The 19,311-nt window shown below is 34.6% G+C and overlaps 1 protein-coding gene and 1 pseudogene across 1 annotated transcript; one reads left to right on the top strand and one right to left on the bottom strand.

Moving 5' to 3' along the window:
• The first annotated feature begins 245 nt into the window (after nucleotides 1-245).
• On the top strand, nucleotides 246-3,496 carry LOC108213243 (probable serine/threonine-protein kinase PIX13; annotated as a pseudogene).
• A 133-nt stretch (nucleotides 3,497-3,629) lies between these two features.
• On the bottom strand, nucleotides 3,630-18,552 carry LOC108213204 (phosphoinositide phosphatase SAC6). Its single transcript, XM_017384976.2, has 20 exons — nucleotides 18,069-18,552; nucleotides 17,889-17,972; nucleotides 16,675-16,802; nucleotides 16,464-16,555; nucleotides 14,022-14,079; nucleotides 13,810-13,866; nucleotides 13,684-13,717; nucleotides 13,496-13,576; nucleotides 11,802-11,908; nucleotides 10,748-10,834; nucleotides 10,581-10,658; nucleotides 10,238-10,308; nucleotides 9,836-9,934; nucleotides 8,260-8,359; nucleotides 7,401-7,509; nucleotides 7,217-7,289; nucleotides 6,166-6,259; nucleotides 5,633-5,725; nucleotides 4,683-4,749; nucleotides 3,630-4,050 (listed from the first exon to the last, which is right to left on the bottom strand). The coding sequence occupies exons 1-20, from the start codon at nucleotides 18,208-18,210 to the stop codon at nucleotides 3,920-3,922; spliced, it is 1,785 nt and encodes a 594-aa protein (XP_017240465.1). The 5' UTR covers nucleotides 18,211-18,552; the 3' UTR covers nucleotides 3,630-3,919.
• Between the last annotated feature and the right edge of the window lie 759 nt (nucleotides 18,553-19,311).

Raw genomic sequence — 19,311 nt, 5'->3', positions numbered from 1 at the left:
CGCCTGCCATAGTGTACTAATGTTAGTCAAGCATCGGTCTTGTGACCCGTGAAGTATGCCTTTCGGTTAGTATGATGAGTTTTAGTATATCTTGAGATGTATTTCTGATTTTATATCAATAAAACGATCCCTCGTTTTAGTCAGAAAAAATATATATAATCTTCTCCTATTACAATGACATGGTAATTTAATGTTAGTTAAATGCTGTGAATTCAAGCTTAGATGTATATATATATATCATTTCTTCCAATTGTAGGATTGATAAGCTTCTGCATATTCAAAACACTTTCTTGAGATGAACTGTTTTTTCTTGCATTCCTAATTGTGCAACACATACCTGGCTTACAAGATGTCAAGTTTAGCCAGACATATCTCATACTTATGATAATCTTTGCAAAATTAGTGATAACTTTTACTAGTTTATTTAAATGAGAGAATGTTCTTTGATCAATTAAATCTTACTTTATTGCTCCAGGAAGTTGCAAACAAATTTCTTCTTTTTTCCCTTTACAGTCTTTCATTCATACAGCAAATTCAACTCCTTCATATCTCTCTCTCTCTGCCTTCTATGCTAAATTCAGCAAAGTATTCTGTCAGAGAGATTTTTTGAGAGAGACAGAGAGAGATTGTTGAGATGGGTAATTGTTTGATGAGCTCAAAATCTCATGGTGCTGCTGAAAAGTCTGTTTCCAACATATATTCGAATCAAAGTACCAATCCAGATACCACTAGACCTTCCACATACACTACAACTTCTGGTTAGTCTCTGTGTATTTCAGCTTAGAATATCTGTTTGCCTTAACTGCCTGTATTATTACATGTTTTTTGTTTGCCTTAGCTTCATTTTTGTCTTGGATAGTGTATACATGTGTTTAGTAAAGAGGTTCTATGCTATAATGTGTGCACAACATGTTTTCCGAAACAATATTCGCGCTTTCAGAACATGTATGGTCTCCGAGGTCTCTGATTTATGTGTTTTCCGAAACTAATTTGCTAAATTAGTTTTTTTCCAATTGACTTGAACTAATGCAAATTAATTGGTATTACTTTTAGGGGCATTGAGTTACACAAATGGTGGAGGCTCCTCTGTCACCAGCAGCAGTGCAGGCCAGCAAAGTCAGAGCCAGTTTTCGCGGCAGCAAGTTGTGGGACTGGGACTTCTTCTATGGGAGAGATTTTCGCTACTCCAAACCTCAAGGTTTATACCTTTGCGGATATGAAGAGTGCCACTAAAAGTTTTAAGTCAGATACTGTGTTAGGCGTGGGAGGTTTCGGGACTGTTTACAAGGGTTGGGTGGATGAGAACACGCTTGAGCCCTGTAAGGTTGGCTCAGGGATAATGGTTGCTGTCAAGAAATTGAACCATGAAAGTGTGCAGGGATTTCAAGAATGGCAGGTAACATTTGATAACTAATTAGAGTTCCCTGTATGCTTGACATGAGATATTTCTGAAATAATGTCTTCCTAGGCTTAGATGATGACATATTTTGCTTATAACCGTTTGGTTTCTTCTTCACTGAAATGCAGTCAGAAGTAAAGTTTTTAGGAACTCTTTGTCATCCCAACTTGGTCAAGCTATGGGGAGGATCAAGAGCTCGTACTCGTATATGAGTTTATGCAGAAGGGGAGTTTGGAAAACCATCTTTTTAGGAGTAAGAACTTGAAGTGAAATTAATAACAAGCAAGAATAAAAAATTTCATCGAGTCTTTGATGATAAAGTGTTCTAATGATGGATTCTGTTGTTCAGGGAGTTCTGCTACTGAAATACTTTCATGTGACAAACGGCTAAAAATAGCCATTGGAGCTGCACGGGGACTTGAATTCTTGCATAGTTCAGAAAAGAAAATCATTTACAGAGACTTTAAGGCCTCCAACATACTGCTTGATATGGTGAGATTCTAAACAATCCATTTCTCAGCATTTGACATAACAAATTGGATCATGAGAAACCGATATTAGAGAAAGAGCGAGGGAAAAAGAAAATAGCTACTAAATAAGGATTACAGTTGCTATAATTTATTCTCTAAATCTTTGCTTATACCCATGTTAATTCATCAATTCATAACAGTAAGAGCTGCAATCTTTATCTGGAGATTCATAAAATCTTCTCACCTTATTTGTTGTGCTCTGACAAAAATGCACTTGATATCTGGAGATTTAGTCCCCCTTAAGTTTTGTTTTAACAATTTTAATCCTGGAGCATGATCAAGAAACTAAGTCATTCCCCTTGCATAAGTTTAGAGCATCTCCTAAAAAAATAACTAATCCTCGGTTGAACTAGACAAGCGCATATCTACAGTCTAAATCATTTGTATTTCACAAGAGGTGCAGAACTAAATCTTGAACAGACCCTGTGTCATCAGAAATAATCTCTAATGGAAATATAAAAGACACCTTTAGTATATGATTAAGCTTGTTTCTGAAAACAGATGGTAGCAGGCACTATAAAAGTGTGAAAATCTTTTATTTTCATTTTTGTGATAATTTCTAAGGACGAGAATTGTGTACTTTAAGAAATCAGTTTGTTAGATGTTCTCATTGTGCCCATCTTGTGTGGTTTCAACTTTAGCTTTACAAATATATTTTTTATGAGCTTGTGAGCAATTCTGAAAGAATTTCAGTTTATTTTATGAAGGACTATAATCCAAAGATATCAGACTTTGGCTTGGCGAAATCGGGTCCGTCGGGTGGAGATTCACATGTCACAACTCGAATCATGGGAACATATGGTTATGCTGCTCCTGAATATGTAGCAACAGGTGAGTGCTATTAGTAGTCTGCCTGTATTAACCGTTTGCAGAATGCTGAAGCTAACCAAACGAAAACATGGAAAGAACTTGCACATTCTTAATAGTTTTTGATACAATCATTAGTTCACTGATTCATTATACAATGATCAACAGGTCATTTATATGTGAAGAGCAATGTCTATGGATTTGGAGTTGTGCTTCTTGAGATGTTGACAGGCTTACGAGTAGTTGATATGAAACGTCCGAGCAGCCAGCATAATTTAATAGATTGGGCGAAGCCCCGTCTCTTGCATAAAAGGAAGCTGAAAACCATGATGGATGCACGGATACAAGGACAGTATTCAACAAAAGCAGCAGTACAAGCTGCTCAGCTGACACTACAATGCTTGGCAATTGAACCCAGAAATCGACCCTCCATGAAAGAAGTTGTGGAGGTTTTGGAACAGGTAAATTCAATGACAGTAAGACAATAGGAGCACTAAAGCAGCTCTATTCATTTTTCAACACATCAGAATCGTTATCATCATCGTCAGCCTGTTATCATCTGTCCATATCGACGAAGTGATAAGAGCAGTTAAAATCTTTTTAATTGAGAGAGCATATAGTGGGCTTAACTCATCACCTCTTCTAGTTATTTGTTGTAATGTTACAGTAGTTAGTGTTATCATTCTTTGGTCCCCAGTTTGTAATTGCAACTATCAAGCTGTCATTTTTATACCACTATTGTCAATACTATTTCTTGAAATACATAGCAGCAGTCTGATGAGAATGAAGTTGATGACTGCACATTACCAAGTTACTTGGAAATTTATCATGACACTTCGGAGAATTTCCAATAGACCATTCCGAAGAAGATGACAACAGATTAACAATGTCGTAAAATGCATGCTTGACAAAAAAAATCCATATCCAGATGCAAACTGGAGTTCAAAATTGATAAAAACAACTATTCATTTACACTTCGATACTTTTCAACAGGAAAATGAACATACAAATGATGTAGCATCCTTTAGAGGGACGGATAATAAATGTGTTTCGATTCATCAGACATTTGATAAGAAATGGAAACTAGAACCTATAACTAATACTTCAAATGGACAAGATATTGACCACCAAAGCTTACAATTCCGTCTGATATTCAGAGTAAATGAAACAGCCTGTGCTAATACTAGCGTGGAGGCTTATGCAGACTGGGGCGGTTACAAAAAAGACGGCCATGGGTCTTCACAAATGCTGCTATTGCCAGACTCATGCTTGCCCACATAATCGAAAAGACTAATTGCCAAAGATCATATCGGACTGCAGGAAAACAAGTATCAGTAGGGATTTGAACCCTCCTCTAATCATAATTTAGATTTGTTAAATACCACAGCAGATTGCTCATAGTAATGGTAAAACATACAGTTATTGATATGAACAAATGATTTGTAGCATTGATTTAAGAAAATGCACATACCAACAGCATAGTAACACAAAATTGTTAGTCCTACTATCGGTACACTATGTTGACCGAGCTCCACTCCTGTGTGATTTTTAGGCTTACATTTATTAAGTTGGAGCTAGCAGAGCATATTTTTTTCAATTAAAAATAGACTAAAAAAACTGAACCAAACAATATATAAACTACATATCCTTCTGAGAAGAGTTGCACACAGACCTCTCAACTACTCTATACTACTTCACCCTGTTCCATACAAGTAAAGAGGTATTTTTGCCAAGATCTCCCTCTTTTTTCAAGGTATATAGTCGTTTGAAAGATGTTAAAAATCATGATAGTTCCTTTATTTATATGTTTGTAGACTTTAAAAATCTTAAAATTCCAGTTTATTTTGTGATATTGTTCTAGGAAACACCATCAAAAATGTCAACTGTGTGACAAAACCACAGAAATTATTATAAGAGTGACATGAAAATTAAAATTGATATCTTACCTCGCCTCAAAGACATCATTGCAAAAAATAACCCAATCAGCACGAGGGACAAGGCCAGCCGAAATGACTACAATCGAAAAAATATGAATATCTTTTAGAAAATAACATATATCTTCTACATATAGGCTTCTATGCTTGTGGTATAAATTATTGCAGCATCATTCAAACTTGATATGCATAGACATCAAAATCTGCAGGAATATCATAGCCATGATCGTACATAAATTTATCTGGATGAAAACGTTGTTTTAGTAAGCTAAAACTTTGGAGCCTATATATATATATATACCTCTACACATTTGGTGGTCAGGTACAATAATCTTTTTTTTTATATGAATTTTAATTTAGTGTAATCTGTCTGCCTGTGGCAAATACTAAAAATACTCCAAGTCAAGATTCACCATTTACTATCCCCAGAGGAAGGAGATCAGGGACACAGTAATGTCTTAAAGTATGCCGGATTTTATTAGTAGGAAGAAAGACTTGTATCCAATTAAATAAATACATACAATGTATGATTGGATTCGTTTGATGTTTATGAAAAGATATAATATTCGTCACCATCAATAAATTATCATTAAATTATAAAGTATATAACATCTCAACTTCCTCTTGAAATCTTCTTACCTTTATTTTTATTAGTGAGATGTTCATGAGCTGATGTCTGTCATACAATAACTGTGAAATTCTAAACATTTGGAAGTGGTGAATTTTTAGTAAATCCTATGTTTCATGTCACAATAAGTTCAGAACAATAGAATTTGGAATTCAGGAACTCAAAAGAATCTTTTTTTACTTCCGTGATCATACGGCCAGCTAACATGGACTAAAGGCCTTGACAAGGGAAAAAAGTTATGTAGTTTTGAAAATACTGCTGAAACACATCTTATGCAACAGTGGAAAACCAAAAATCACAGTAATAATATAATACATTTCTACATTATACTCACAGCTATAGACTCGATGCCTCCTTTATGAGATGCTGGTATCGTTTCTCGGCCGACCGAAACAATATAGTGTCCTTGTAGTAGATCAATTGCATCCTTCACATTTACACATGAAGATATCTTCAGGACTGAGGAACTGATGAAATAAGTAACTAACTGAATGAAAAATGACTTCTTTTTATAACACCATGATAAATTAGGATATGGTTATCATCAGGGTAGTGAGGAATATCTTTGTTAAATAATGACATCATTTTCAGTATAATTCATGCAACACAAACAGGTGAGAGGAATTATCCAATTCTATTTTTACAAATGCACACCAGATATAGTTTATAGGTAAACTTGCTTAGAATCAACAAACGCTGCATTTCGAAAAGGGCCTAAAACAAAAGTATTCTGTTGCTACATGGCAAGACTAATTTCAAGAAGTACAACAGCTGGAAGACAATTTTACTGGCCACATTTATATTGATGACATGAATAGATGTAAAGAATACACTAACCTGTTTTTTTTTGTCAGGAAATACACTAACCTGTTTTGTACCATCACAAAAGTTGTTTAGGTAATAGCGCATGAGGGCATTAAATCCGTCTTGCACAATACCTTGAAATGTACGCCGGCCACATCTAAGAATCAACAAAACAATTCCAGGAAAAATATTACTTGTTACATTGGAGGGAAAGAGTATCAATGTGATTTAGATAGAAATCTTTATATTTAATAAAAGGATGCATACTAAGAGCAGAATCGTTCTTTAAATCTCTTCTAATTCAGTTAGCAATGTACATCAGTTATTTACTTTAGCAACTCATCATCATCATCTCTCTCTCACTCTCTCTCTCTCTCTCTCTCTCTCTCTCTTCTGAATCTATCATGATTGAACCAGAATCTGGCACCCACAAGGCTGCCCCAAGACACTTGATGCGTAAAATAGATTTGGGAGTTTCAAATTTCTCTTCTAACAGGTTCGAGCCCCCTCAAAATTTCACCCTGAATTTACTTCCTAATAATCACTCTAAAGTAGAATACGATAACGCAATTCTTATGAGTTTAAAGGCAAAGAAAGGAATGTAGGTTGACTTTGGAATGGACAACTGAGATTCGATAATTGGCTGCTCTCTTATTATAATATACAGTATGTGCAAGTAGTAGGCCTAAGTCCTAACAATGATCATCAGGACTTTTTTCTCATAACCACCCAATTGAGGTCCCATATGCAGCTGACAGTTACACTCTTCTTTTTCAAATCAACACGAGCACATTCAGATATATTTATATGTACTTGGGGAGACATTTTCCGTTACAGTTGTTAGTTAACTAACAGACTAATAGTATTGCATTTTACTTTGTTATTTTCAATTGGTATAGATATCTGAATTTTTATATTCATATATACGAGTTATGACAGGCTCAGCATGCTGTTTGACAACTCATTTGAGGAAGGAACAGTAATATACAATAAAGAATCTTGCAATTTTTAACAATTATCTAATAAGTTTTTGATTTACTGTGACCTGCTAGATTAAGCACAAAAATTCTTTATACACATGGACATACATAGACTGAAAACAATCTGAATATACCTGACAAAGTCTCCTTTCAAAGCTGGAGTACCAGAGTACTGAATGCTTATGTCATCCCCATGATTAGCCCATACTAGGAATATACATAGTGCGGGACAGAGCTAATTAATATATAGATTTATCTGAGAAGTATTAAACTGCATTTTGGTAAAAATATGTGTAGATGAAGGGAGATAGAACTCACATATCTTATAATTATCATCAAAATTTGGATATGAACTAATAGTCTCTGCAGCGTCAAAGACACCAAGCCTTCTAAGCTGAAACTCCAACATCTTTCGACCAATCATGCTCTGAAATAAATCTCAAGATTATCAAAGGGCACATAGATGCCATAAATATTCCTCAAATTTTATCGAACAATGAAAATGAACTCCTTTTTCATCTTATGTCTCTTGCTCGCCCAACATTGGCTTTGGGGCAAGGAAATTGAAAAAAATATGAATAAAGGAAGTGGCATAGAGGACCAAGTGAATAGATATAGAAAACAATAACTAATACATAAAGAGGAAATGTAAATATTAGTCCGTGATAAGGACATAAAAACCTCTAATGCATGTAGTAACCTAATACCATGTTTCCATGTTTTCTGCAGATATATCTAAAAACTCTGCAAACTATTACTGACTTGAAACCTCTCAATTGCATGTGTATATAACGGAAGTACTGAAAAATTCCTCTTATCACCACCTCAAACTCCAAAGGCCCATATGACATTAATCAACTTCATCTTTGAGAATGATATACATGCAATCTATGAATGAAATAAGTAATAATTTTGACATTCAGATTAAGTTGCTTTTTAGTAAAGATGTGTTAAAATATATCTACATCCATATAGATTTTGTTAAAACTCTGAAGCGGCATAAGGAGCAAGTAGAACAATAACAAAAAACTCTCAGCTACATACTGCATTGACAATCAAGTAATAGACATATCAACAGGCATTAAACACCATACCAATACTGAATTATTATGCTATTATGCTAGTATATATCACACACTCTTACACAATAACATCACCAAAATAAGGCAGAGAATACCTGTGTTACGTTTGTCCGGTCTAAGCAATCAACACAGTTGGTTCTCACAATTCCACTCTGTACCTCAACAATCTCTCCTTTATCATTCAACAAATGGTACCTAACAATGGATTATGAAGGGAAGAAATAAATAAGAGAATTCGGATATAATCATTGGAAGGCAGAAGATTTCCAGGGCACATCTTAAACAAATTTCATCTCATAATTTTGCAAAGTACATAGCAATACACAAAAGAGATGCTCTCAGGCATTCCTTTTATTTTTTAAATTTAATCAGAGCAGCTTCACTTCAAAGTTCAAAATATTAACTTGGCCTTTAATCCACAAATCAGAACAGCTTCACATCAAAATAGTAGCCTGGGAGAGTTAACTAGTTCTTTTTATTTAAAGATACAAAATGCATTAGCCTACTACAAAATAGTATGATATTATATATTATAGATTTTTCTGCCTTGAGAATACGGAGTTTTTTAAGACCCTCATTCTGCGGAAGAGAGGGCCACCTCTAGGTTCTACTCACAACTTTGTATGTCACTTTTTCAATGGCTGTATCAAACAGACTGAAACAGAGATAGTAGTACAGAATTAAACATGATTGAGCATAGTTTTGGTTAAAGGATCTCTAGCGGATCGATAATATGTTGATCACAATCTTAAAATTGATTGTTCACCAATAACAAGAATATACTCTTCATATTATATATATATGGTATTATATATCTGCAAGGTAATGACATAAGCAAGAATAGATCTAGAATTATAAATTAAAGTGTTGTCTGGAAATATCTTCTACGGAGTACTTAAGTATCTTTTGTGTTGATAAAAAACAAAGGCATCTATCCAGACTAGCATCAGCTTCTAAACAAGATTATCAGGCCTGCAACTGACTTCTTCAGGGGTGCAAGCAAAGCTCTTTTAATACACACATAAAAATGATCATTAAGTACTTACCCTGCCCTGCAAATGCTATATCCAATGCCTCACAAAATTAATAGACCTGGGATGTACAATTTCTATCATGAAATATGAAACTGATACTTGGTCGAGGCTACTACTGTCCTACAAATTTCAACCAACAATATAAACCTTAACATCACAAGAACTGCAAATAATACATCCCAACATGTACAGTAATGTTTAACGTGCCCTATGCGGAACACGTGCAAATACTCAAGATGTAAACACAGTATATTATTACTCAGGGAATATCATTCTAGTAAATCTGGATGTGCTATTAGTTAGTTTCAGGTACAGAGCAATTGATAAATATTTCACAAATCCATAATGGCCTTCTATGACAATAAAATTTTCAAGTACAAAAGTAACTCTATTTGCCATAGTCTTAAATGGTCAATGACACCAGTTGTCCAAAATCATATCAGTGACATTGGGGTAATCCCCACCAGTATCTCTAAATCATTTTAAATAAACTGAGAAACTTCAAAACACCTTGACCTCTTTGTGTTTGTTTTTTCGCATAAGGTACATAAGTTCTATAGTACTGGGGAGAAAAGGGGGTGAGGAATCAATTCCATGGATCACTGGGAAGGGGTACCATATATAAAAATGAGCTTACCTATTTTTAACAAGAAAATCCTCAATTTGATCATATAGGACGGAAAGCCGCTCAAAATGGATATGTCCACAAATCTGATGGAAATCAAAGTGCAGGTACCTGCAAATAGGTTAACAGACTTACTAGGTCAACGATTCAAAATCTCCGTCCTGTTTATAATGTCCTCGTTTCCTTATTTCTTTATCCCAAAAAATGGTTCACATTATTATAATGGGAAATTACATGTTGAATGTTTTATTTTTTTGATAAATAGTAGATATTCTTGGTAACATGAAGCTTAGCTGTTATAACTGAAGAAAAGGTGGATTTTGATAGATGGACAAGAAAACGGGATGGAGGGAGTAATAAATATAGGTGAACGAACTGTGCAATAGAAAATTGTGTCCATTAATGAGAAAGTACCTGACGTCGTCACCAGAAACATGCTGCATTACATCAGCGTACTTTGCACTTAACCGTCCCTCCCCGCCATGCTGTATAAGAATACATCTCCCTTATCAGTAAGCTTATGAGTTATGAAAGTTATAAAGAGTATGCATTCACTGTATGTTCTTATTAATAACCAGAGGAATGATAATGGATTCAGCCTATTCATCCATGTGATTCTGTGAATGCACCACTTACCAGGTGCATGAGTGGAAAACAATGTTTAATTATGTTTCCACATTCATACATGATTCAGCCACCCTCAGGTTCACACACACCACACACACACAAATATATAGTTTTCTGCATACTGGTCTACCTTGTTGACAAGATCAACAGCTATCACATTCCCGTATTTTTTCCTCATATCCAAAAAATGCCTTTCGGCAACTCGAGGCTGCAGAAGACTCGACCATAAGAAAATATGAGAGGGCGATACATTAATAAATTGGTATATATCTAGGGGAAGATTATAATGCTACTCACTGCTTCCTCATGCTTCACGATCTCAAACTTTGGTTTGTACGTTAGATCAACAATCTGATCCCAAAGAAAAGGCATTGAGCCTCGAACCTGCAAAAAGACATCCACAACTTTTTATCAAAATATAGTCAGACCTAAATCACAGGAATAATTTTTTTTTTTTGACAAATATGGCTTATAGCCTTACAAATGAGTATCTGTTCTAAGATATTCTCGAGGTGAGCCAGGGTCGAACCCAGGACCTGGGACGACAGAGGATAAGCTCTTAACCACTGAGCTATCCAACCGTGCTCAATCACAGGAATCACAGGAATAATTTAAATCGAAATAAAACATACAATTACACAGAGTAATGTCAATATAGTCCTAGGTAAAACAACTTCCAATGTGACAAAATATAATTTTTGCACTATGGATAAATAGCATATGTGCTCTGGGATATAACATGCATGTCTATTACTTACAACTACTGCAGATAATTATTGTTTAAAGTGACAACATTTTTGCTTGAAGGTTCTTCCTGAAATTTTAATATGCCTGAGACCCAAAAGTCAATTTCTTTTACCAACACCTTATTTTAGACCTCCATACAATAACTAACTAACACACAAATACAAATAAAATTAATAATAGTAGTGCACGACTTGGTTGATCAAAGAGAGTTATGACAGATAATGATGGAATGCGTCAGACAGATATTTACCAAGAAAACTACCGACATAATGCTTTATGCTTTATTAAGAAAAAGACAAGAGTATCTTTAGTTATATAAAGTTCTTTAATATTAGGAAAAGTTTAGGAGTGTAGTTCTTGTGCTCGAATGATTACCAAGACCAACACCTAAGATATTACACATGAGGGAGCCTGTATATAACAATCTCAGATCTTAATGCATGTAACCTTTTGAATTCTTCAAAACAGCGATATGGTGTTCTTATGGCTACGATTTGTAATGTTACATCTTGTGAAAGATCTTACATTTAAATGAGCATTATCATTTTAGACAAATAATGCATTGGCCTCTGAGATGCAGACTGGAAGAGAAATATAGTGTTACCTGAACAAAAGACGCTCTATATCCATTCAACTTTATAATTTGCTCAGACTCGACATAATTAGCAACGTACCCGTCGGCATCAGCCCCTCTTCTCCACATCCGAGTTCCTTTACAAATAAACATAACATGAGGAAGACAGAGAGGAAAACTGAGACAGACAACAATGCTAACAGGTTAATTGCCTACTTGCTATCCGCTATGTCAATGGTTAGATCACTGAAAACACAATTATGAACAATAAAGATAAACACAGTATATTATTACTCAGGGAATATCTTTTTAGTAAAATTGGATGTGCTGTTAGTTAGTATTGGGTACAGAGCAATTGATAAATATTTCATACTTCCATAATGGCCTTATATGACAATAAATTTTTAAGCACAAATAAGTATCTATTTGCCATAGTCTTAAATGGTCAATGACAACAGTTGTCCAAAATCATATCAGTGACATTGGGGTAATCCCCACCAGTATCTATAAATCATTTTAAGTAAACTGAGAAACTTCAGAACACCTTGACCTCTTTTTTGTTTGTTTTTTCGCATAGGGTACATAAGTTCTATAGTGCTGGGGAGAAAAAGGGGGTGAGGAATCAATTCCATGGTTCACCGGGAAGGGGAACTATATATAAATATGAACTTACCTATTTTTAACAAGTTTTGTCAATTTGACTTAAAAAAAGTCAGCCAAGTCAAATAAATTGGGACGGAAGGGTACTTGACTAATATTGGAGGTGTCATGTCCTACTTAGATTAATAATCTATATTTATGGGTATATTTATTTTAACAACCCATTCCAATTAAAAAAAAAATTCAAATGAAATAACCAATATTTAAAATAACCGGTACATCACATGGGATATAAGCTAGTATCACTTGGTACATGCAACGTTAAGTGTAATAAAAAAGTTCTTATTTTGTAGGACTGACGAAAAATTGAATTATGCACAACTTTATAGTAGAAAAAAAATGTGAAACAAAAATAACTAACGGAACAATATAGAAAACTGTATATATTTCATAGAGAGAGTCTTATGCTAGTATAAATAGAAACCACTATTTTTAAGAGAATGGGAAGGTTTGTGGGCTCCGAGTTGGGCCTACGCAAGGCCTAGGTGGGCAGGGGTGGGGTTAAGTGTTGGCTCTTGAGCATGTCTTGAACCTGGGGTAGATTGAGTGGGATCGGGTGTGGGTCCTGGTAGATGATGTCATCTAGCAGGTGTGTGATGGCATATAGCAGGTGGGTGATGGCATCTAGCGGTTGGCTGATGTCATATTAGGTTAGTTTCTCTTGGTTTGTATGTAAAGTTTGTATTTAGTGGTTTGTATTTGATCGCTAGCCTATATATATGTATGTGTGTGCAAATGATGAAATAGAAACCAAAGTTAAAATAGAATCTAGAAACCAATCTAAGCCCAAGATGAGTCTAATCTAATGGCCCCTATAACTAACCACACACAATCAAAATACACCTTCCCACACATGATCCCATATAATCCCGTCTGTTTCTAGTTTGATTTTAATCGGTGAGTTTTTTTGGAAATCTGACTCTACTGTATTTTTCATCATTTCCCAACAATCAATACATACCATATGTGCTATATTTCGATGTGATTTATAATTTATTTTACTCTAGTTTCTAAATTAATATCAAGGAGGTTTCTAGTGGAGTAGACAAGTAATAGGGTATTACCATTTCTTCGAGTACACCTCCTAGCAATGAGAGTAACATCAATAATATCTTTCCCAATTGCAGCTTGAAAGCTTTGAAAACCTGATTACTTGTTAAGGTATCATTGAGCAAAATTGAGGACAATATAAGTCTGTGAGTAAAACATAATAGAGATAAGAGTTATGTGTATTTGCTAATTATCAGGATACTCCCTTGGACCAAAGGAAGTAGAAATGGATCAAGCTGCAGAACCAAGATAACATGGTCAAGTGGCCAAAAATAAATTTTGAAAAATCTGAATAACAAAAATGAATATTAAGTGCTAGCAAGCAGACCTTATGATCTATGAGCACTTCCAACATAAAGTTGTTCCACAAAAATCGAGGCTCTGCCTGAGGCAAAAATATATCGATGTTTTTCAAAATTCGTAAATGTCGAATTATAAAGATGTAAAATGCATACAATTATACTCTAAAGGGAAGTTAAGGAGATTTATTTGGAGTTATTAATCCATATTATATCCTAAAAAATAAAAAGGAGAGGGCACCTGTCTCCACAGAGGCAGCACTTTGGTATCATCGCCTAACTCATGCAATCGTTGTGAACTACAAAATACAAGTATAAGGCATCTAAAACATGATATACAATCATCATATCTTTTATTAAAATACACCATAACAAGTATTTCACAATTAGATACAGAGTCATATCACCAGATTTTTAAACTAGGGGACGAAAAAAGAAAAAGGGACTATAGCTGATAAAAGCGACACCCATGCTGCAAAGACACAATCCATTTAGTAACAATTAATGGGGCTGAGTGAGTTTAGGCAGAATGATTCAACCATTAGTTCCAAAATGTTGGTTGAAATGTTTGTGAGTAATGTCTCGCGAATCTTATTTAGAAAATTTCTCTAAACTAACAAAAGAGTTTTTTCTTTAGGTAAATTAACTTTAGGCATGTAACTCAAAACTCGCTCAATCCTAACAGAAAGGCGAGTTGAAAGAGTTGGAAGAATCATAAGAGCAATTAGAAGGACGACATTCCACCCACACAAAGGCCATGCACAAATTTTCCAATGTAATATAACATTACAAATGGAAATACACAAGAAGGTAAGTCCAAGCAAAGTTAACTCTAGAAATGTAAAATTGAAGGTTAAGACATTAGAGATCTGGCCTTAGCGGGATCAAATTTTAAGATAAAATAATAGTGATAACGAAATGGAAGATGTTAATCACTTGAAATTACAACCACTAACTTCACATGAAGCCAAGAAATTTGCACCCAACTGCCCAAATGAAGTTCCTTACAAATTTTAAGGATAAAAATCATTATGAGCATGTTTTCTTATTTAATACATACTAGCTTATAACCCGTGCAATGTACGAGGGACTTATAATATTTGTTCTTTTATTATATATATTTAATATTTTATTTTTTTATTGAGAATACATTTATAGTAGAATAACATGTGTCTTTCAATTAAAATAGGTTTTTTTTTAAATAATAACTAGGCGAGTTTGGGTTGATAATTTTTTCTTAGGTATGTTAAATAAGTTTCTACTCCCTCCGTCCCTTTTTAGTTGTCCAGTTTTGACTTTTAATGGTCAAATTGACCAAAGTATGATTAAACTTAATTTATTTTCAAATGAAATTTTCAATTTTTTTAAAATAATAAAAGAATTGGCCTAAATCTTTGATAATAAAATGGTTAATTTGACCATTGAAAGTCAAGAGTGGACAACTAAAAAGGACTGAGGGAGAAATAATTAAGGTCGTCAAGAGACTTGTATATTAATAGGCCCGCGAGATATGCTTTAGAGAGGATGTTTAAATGTTCCTTGGTTATTATCAAAAAACCCGTTAAAACATGTTATAAATAAAAAGACTCGCAAGCGAGCCCAAATGCCGACCGACCGACGAAAATTTTTAATATTTCGGCTTTAATAATATAGTATACTAAAAATATGGTATAGATATATGTATTAGATGCCTTAAAAGGATAGTAAATGTTGTTTCAATGACCACACAATATACACAACTCCCCACTAAACTATACGACAATTGCATCAATGACCAAAGGCAATTTACTATTGTTATATATCGAACCAATTTAGTGTGTGATGAAGAAACTTTTTAAGATTTTATTAATCAAATTGAAGATTTAGAGCAACCCCAATGGTGTTACCTATTTTGAACCCCTAAAATATAATAAATTAATGATTACCTAAAATATAAGTAACCAAAATGTTGTTTTACTCCAATGGTATTCCCTATAATCATCCCTATATTTGAAAAAAAATAATATTTTATTAGTACTTCTACCATGATGGGGAGATAAAAAAAAGGAGGGAAAATGAAAAATGAAAGAAAATGAGCGAGGGAGATGAGGTGGAAGAAATAGGGGCTTACTTTTCTCTCCCCTAAAGAAGGGGTTTTGTTTTCTCTCACCTAAAAAATTTAGGTAAGGAGAGGAGGGTTGGAGTGAGCATTTTTTACTTAAACCCCTATTTTTGTCCACATAGACTCATTATAGGTAAGGGAGATGTTCCCTTGGAGTTGCTCTTATGGTCCCTAAAACAAAAAGGGGAGAGAGAGGGAGAGGGGGAGAGAGAAGTGAGGGATGAGAGGGGGTGAGAGAAGTGAGGGAGAGGGAGAGGAGAGGAGAGAGAAGAGAGCGAGGGGGAGAGTGAGTTTGATTTACGAGGAGCTTCAATTTTATATAGACTTAGTAACTAAAATTGTATTAAGCGGTTTAGGGAGGGGGTCACAACCCCATCGGTTTAATTTAGTTACTTGTTGGTCTCTCTGGTTTGTTTTGCTATATATCTGTTGAATCATACAAGACTACCTGAAATGGTATGGCACATTATACTACATCTAGACTGACCTCCAATAAACAGCACGCTCAACTAATATAAGTTAGCAGCCAAGAAACGAGCTAAATCATATCAAGTACTTGATCAATGAATAGATAATAATCACCTCAAGGTTATGTTGACATCATACGAGAAATACAGACCAGGAGTCTTCTCTGCAACATTTAGTAGGGCAGAAAACTCTGTCTCCATCTTTTTCTGTAAAAATAAGTATATATTTACCATAAAAGTGTATCCGACAAAGATTAGTATACATATGTAATCATTATAAATGACTTTCTTATAGGGAAATTTAACTACTACTTCAAAAGATCTACCTGTTCTGTAGGGGTATTCTTGAGAGAATGGTCACAGGGAAATATTTTTAGAGAAGTAACTTTATAAAAAGGATGCCCTAAGTAAGTCCCCACACATTCCCGTTGCGTAATAACTATCAAATATGATCCTGCAACAGCAGAGAAGGTGTGGCAACATCGACGTTAATATAAAATGGAATACGAATAGAAAAGGGGCGGGGCATGATGGAAAATAGAGAAAGTCATATTGAACAAAACTACCTATGAAAGTCTATATGATAGTTCTTTAGAAATGTCATAAATAGAACCTAAATAGAATAAATTCCAACTAAGATAAGGGTCCATGATTTTTATTTTTTTATGTCATTAGTCTCTCAAATCTTTTGATTCTTTATTTCTCTGTTTAGAAAAAAAAACAGTTATCTAATGTTAAACTCGTTGCTTTTAAGATTACACGAGGTTTCCTGTCTTATCATATACAATGGCGCCTTTTACAAGCATGTCAATAAAGTTCTGTAACATGATCCAGATTCTTTTGAGTCCTTTGCTCAGTAGTTGAAGACTTTATCTTTTTCTAGTTCGGGGTATTAAAATTTGATCAAGATGTGGCCTTTCATCTGCATCATGTCCAAGTAGCAGCAAATGCAATGTGTTTTTCTATAGGGTCTATAAACCCCAATTATATGGAATAAGAGAGAAGACAGGACTTATTTAACATAGGCAGCATATACAGATCAAATATGTACAGCTAGCAACAGCAGCCTAAACTCAGATTGACACGCTGACATAGTAACACAGTACCAACATAACAAGTAGACACCAACCATCTGATCCAATTCGTCCAACTAGAAACTAGGCTACACATGAGGCACCTTTACAACTGAGATAGATCATCAAGGCCCAAAACCCAATCCACCCAAAAAAACTTACGACACAGGTACCTCTGACACCATATAATGCTTATAAATCACAGTATGAAAGAGATGAATGTGAACAATACTAAGCATGATCAATCAGGAATTCTTAAATCACCACATTGCCACAGCTAAACCATTCTAAAAACAGGCTAGCAGCATTTTAACCACCACTCGATGTCAAGCTCGTTACTGTTAAATAAAGGCAAAGCCAGAGGCAGCAGACACAAATAAAAGCATATCACTATGTCAACAATCCAAGTGGCATAACAAGTCATGCATATTTTAAAACAAAAAACACGCCGAATTTGCTGAACTTACCTGCCAAAAGCTTAAGCATCCCAACTATTCCAAAAATTGTTAAAATCTTAGGCACTCGAACGGCACTACAATGTGGAATTGCCTCTACAAAACAAAGAATTCACAGGATAAGCAATTAAGCATGTAACATTCACATTCATTTACACAAACACAACAAATGCAGCTAGCCAGAGTCAAAACCTATCATATTCATCGAACCATCAACACGACTGATGGCCAGACAAGAACCGGAAGAGCCATCAGTAGGCTCAATCACATACTGATCAGGAAACTCCCAAAGTCTCAACTTTGTGTATAACTTGTGTGAGGGATCTGCCATCATAACATGTATATCTCCTTGTATTCACACAAAGTAACTAACTAGGGTTTGAGAAGAACAACATCTCAGTTGAGCTGGAAAGTTTGAAATGGATGTTTGATGGGGGAAATGAATGAGTCAGAGAAAAAGTAGGAGATGAATGGTTCTTGGAAATATGATAAAATAGTTTGTGTGTGTGTGTGTTTGTGTGTGTGTGCATGTAAATGAAAGCTGAATGGATGTGAATTGTTCAGTTGGATTCGTAACTGCTTGCTTGGATTTCGGACAGCGTTTGGGCGGTCGTTAGTTTTTGTGAGACAACCACCATCAGCTTAATTATGGTTAAGTTACTTACTCCTGCTTTTTTTTTTTTGACGAAATGTACTGACTCCTGCTTAATTACACCATATTACTTCATTACATACTTCATGTTTTCCAGTAATTTCATTTGTCAAACACGTTTTATTAAAAAAAAGAAAATAAAAGGTAATACAACTATACAAGTATAGGGGAATATATGAATATAAATATATGAATTTTTTTACTCTGCATCTTAAAATGACTTAATATGACCTATTTATTATTTTTTTTGAATATCAAATATTCAACTCAGAAACAAGTATTCAACTTTTTTATAATCGATAAAGTTTAGGGATCTTTTTAAAAATACCCATCTGTAAAATTATTTTTTTAAAAATACTACCATCTTTTTCATTGTTTTTAAAAATACCTTTTCATAAAAATTTTTTTTCAAAAATACGATTTGCAACCTTTGCAACCTCATTTGCAACCTTGGGCGGCGCAGCCGTAAAAGTTGCAAATGAGGTTGCAAAAGTTGCAAATAAAAATGGAAATGAGGTTGCAAAAGTTGCAAATGAGGTTGCAAAAGTTGCAAATGAGGTTGCAAAAGTTGCAACAGTTGCAACTGCAATTGCAACTAGTTCAACTGAAAACTGTAAGTTGCAAAAGTTGCAAATGAGGTTGCAAAAGTTGCAAATGAGGTTGCAAATGAAGTTGCAACGGCAGTTGCAACTTTTGCAACCGCAGTTGTAACTTTTGCAACCGCGGTTGCAACTTCATTTGCAACCTCAGTTGCAACTAAATGCAACTGAAAACTGTAAGTAA

The sequence above is a fragment of the Daucus carota genome, chromosome 3 (genome assembly GCF_001625215.2).
Source record: "Daucus carota subsp. sativus chromosome 3, DH1 v3.0, whole genome shotgun sequence".
Classification (NCBI taxonomy): Eukaryota; Viridiplantae; Streptophyta; class Magnoliopsida; order Apiales; family Apiaceae; genus Daucus; species Daucus carota.
The sequence above is the reverse complement of the archived record's forward strand: the minus strand, read 5'-3'. Positions and strand labels throughout refer to the sequence as shown.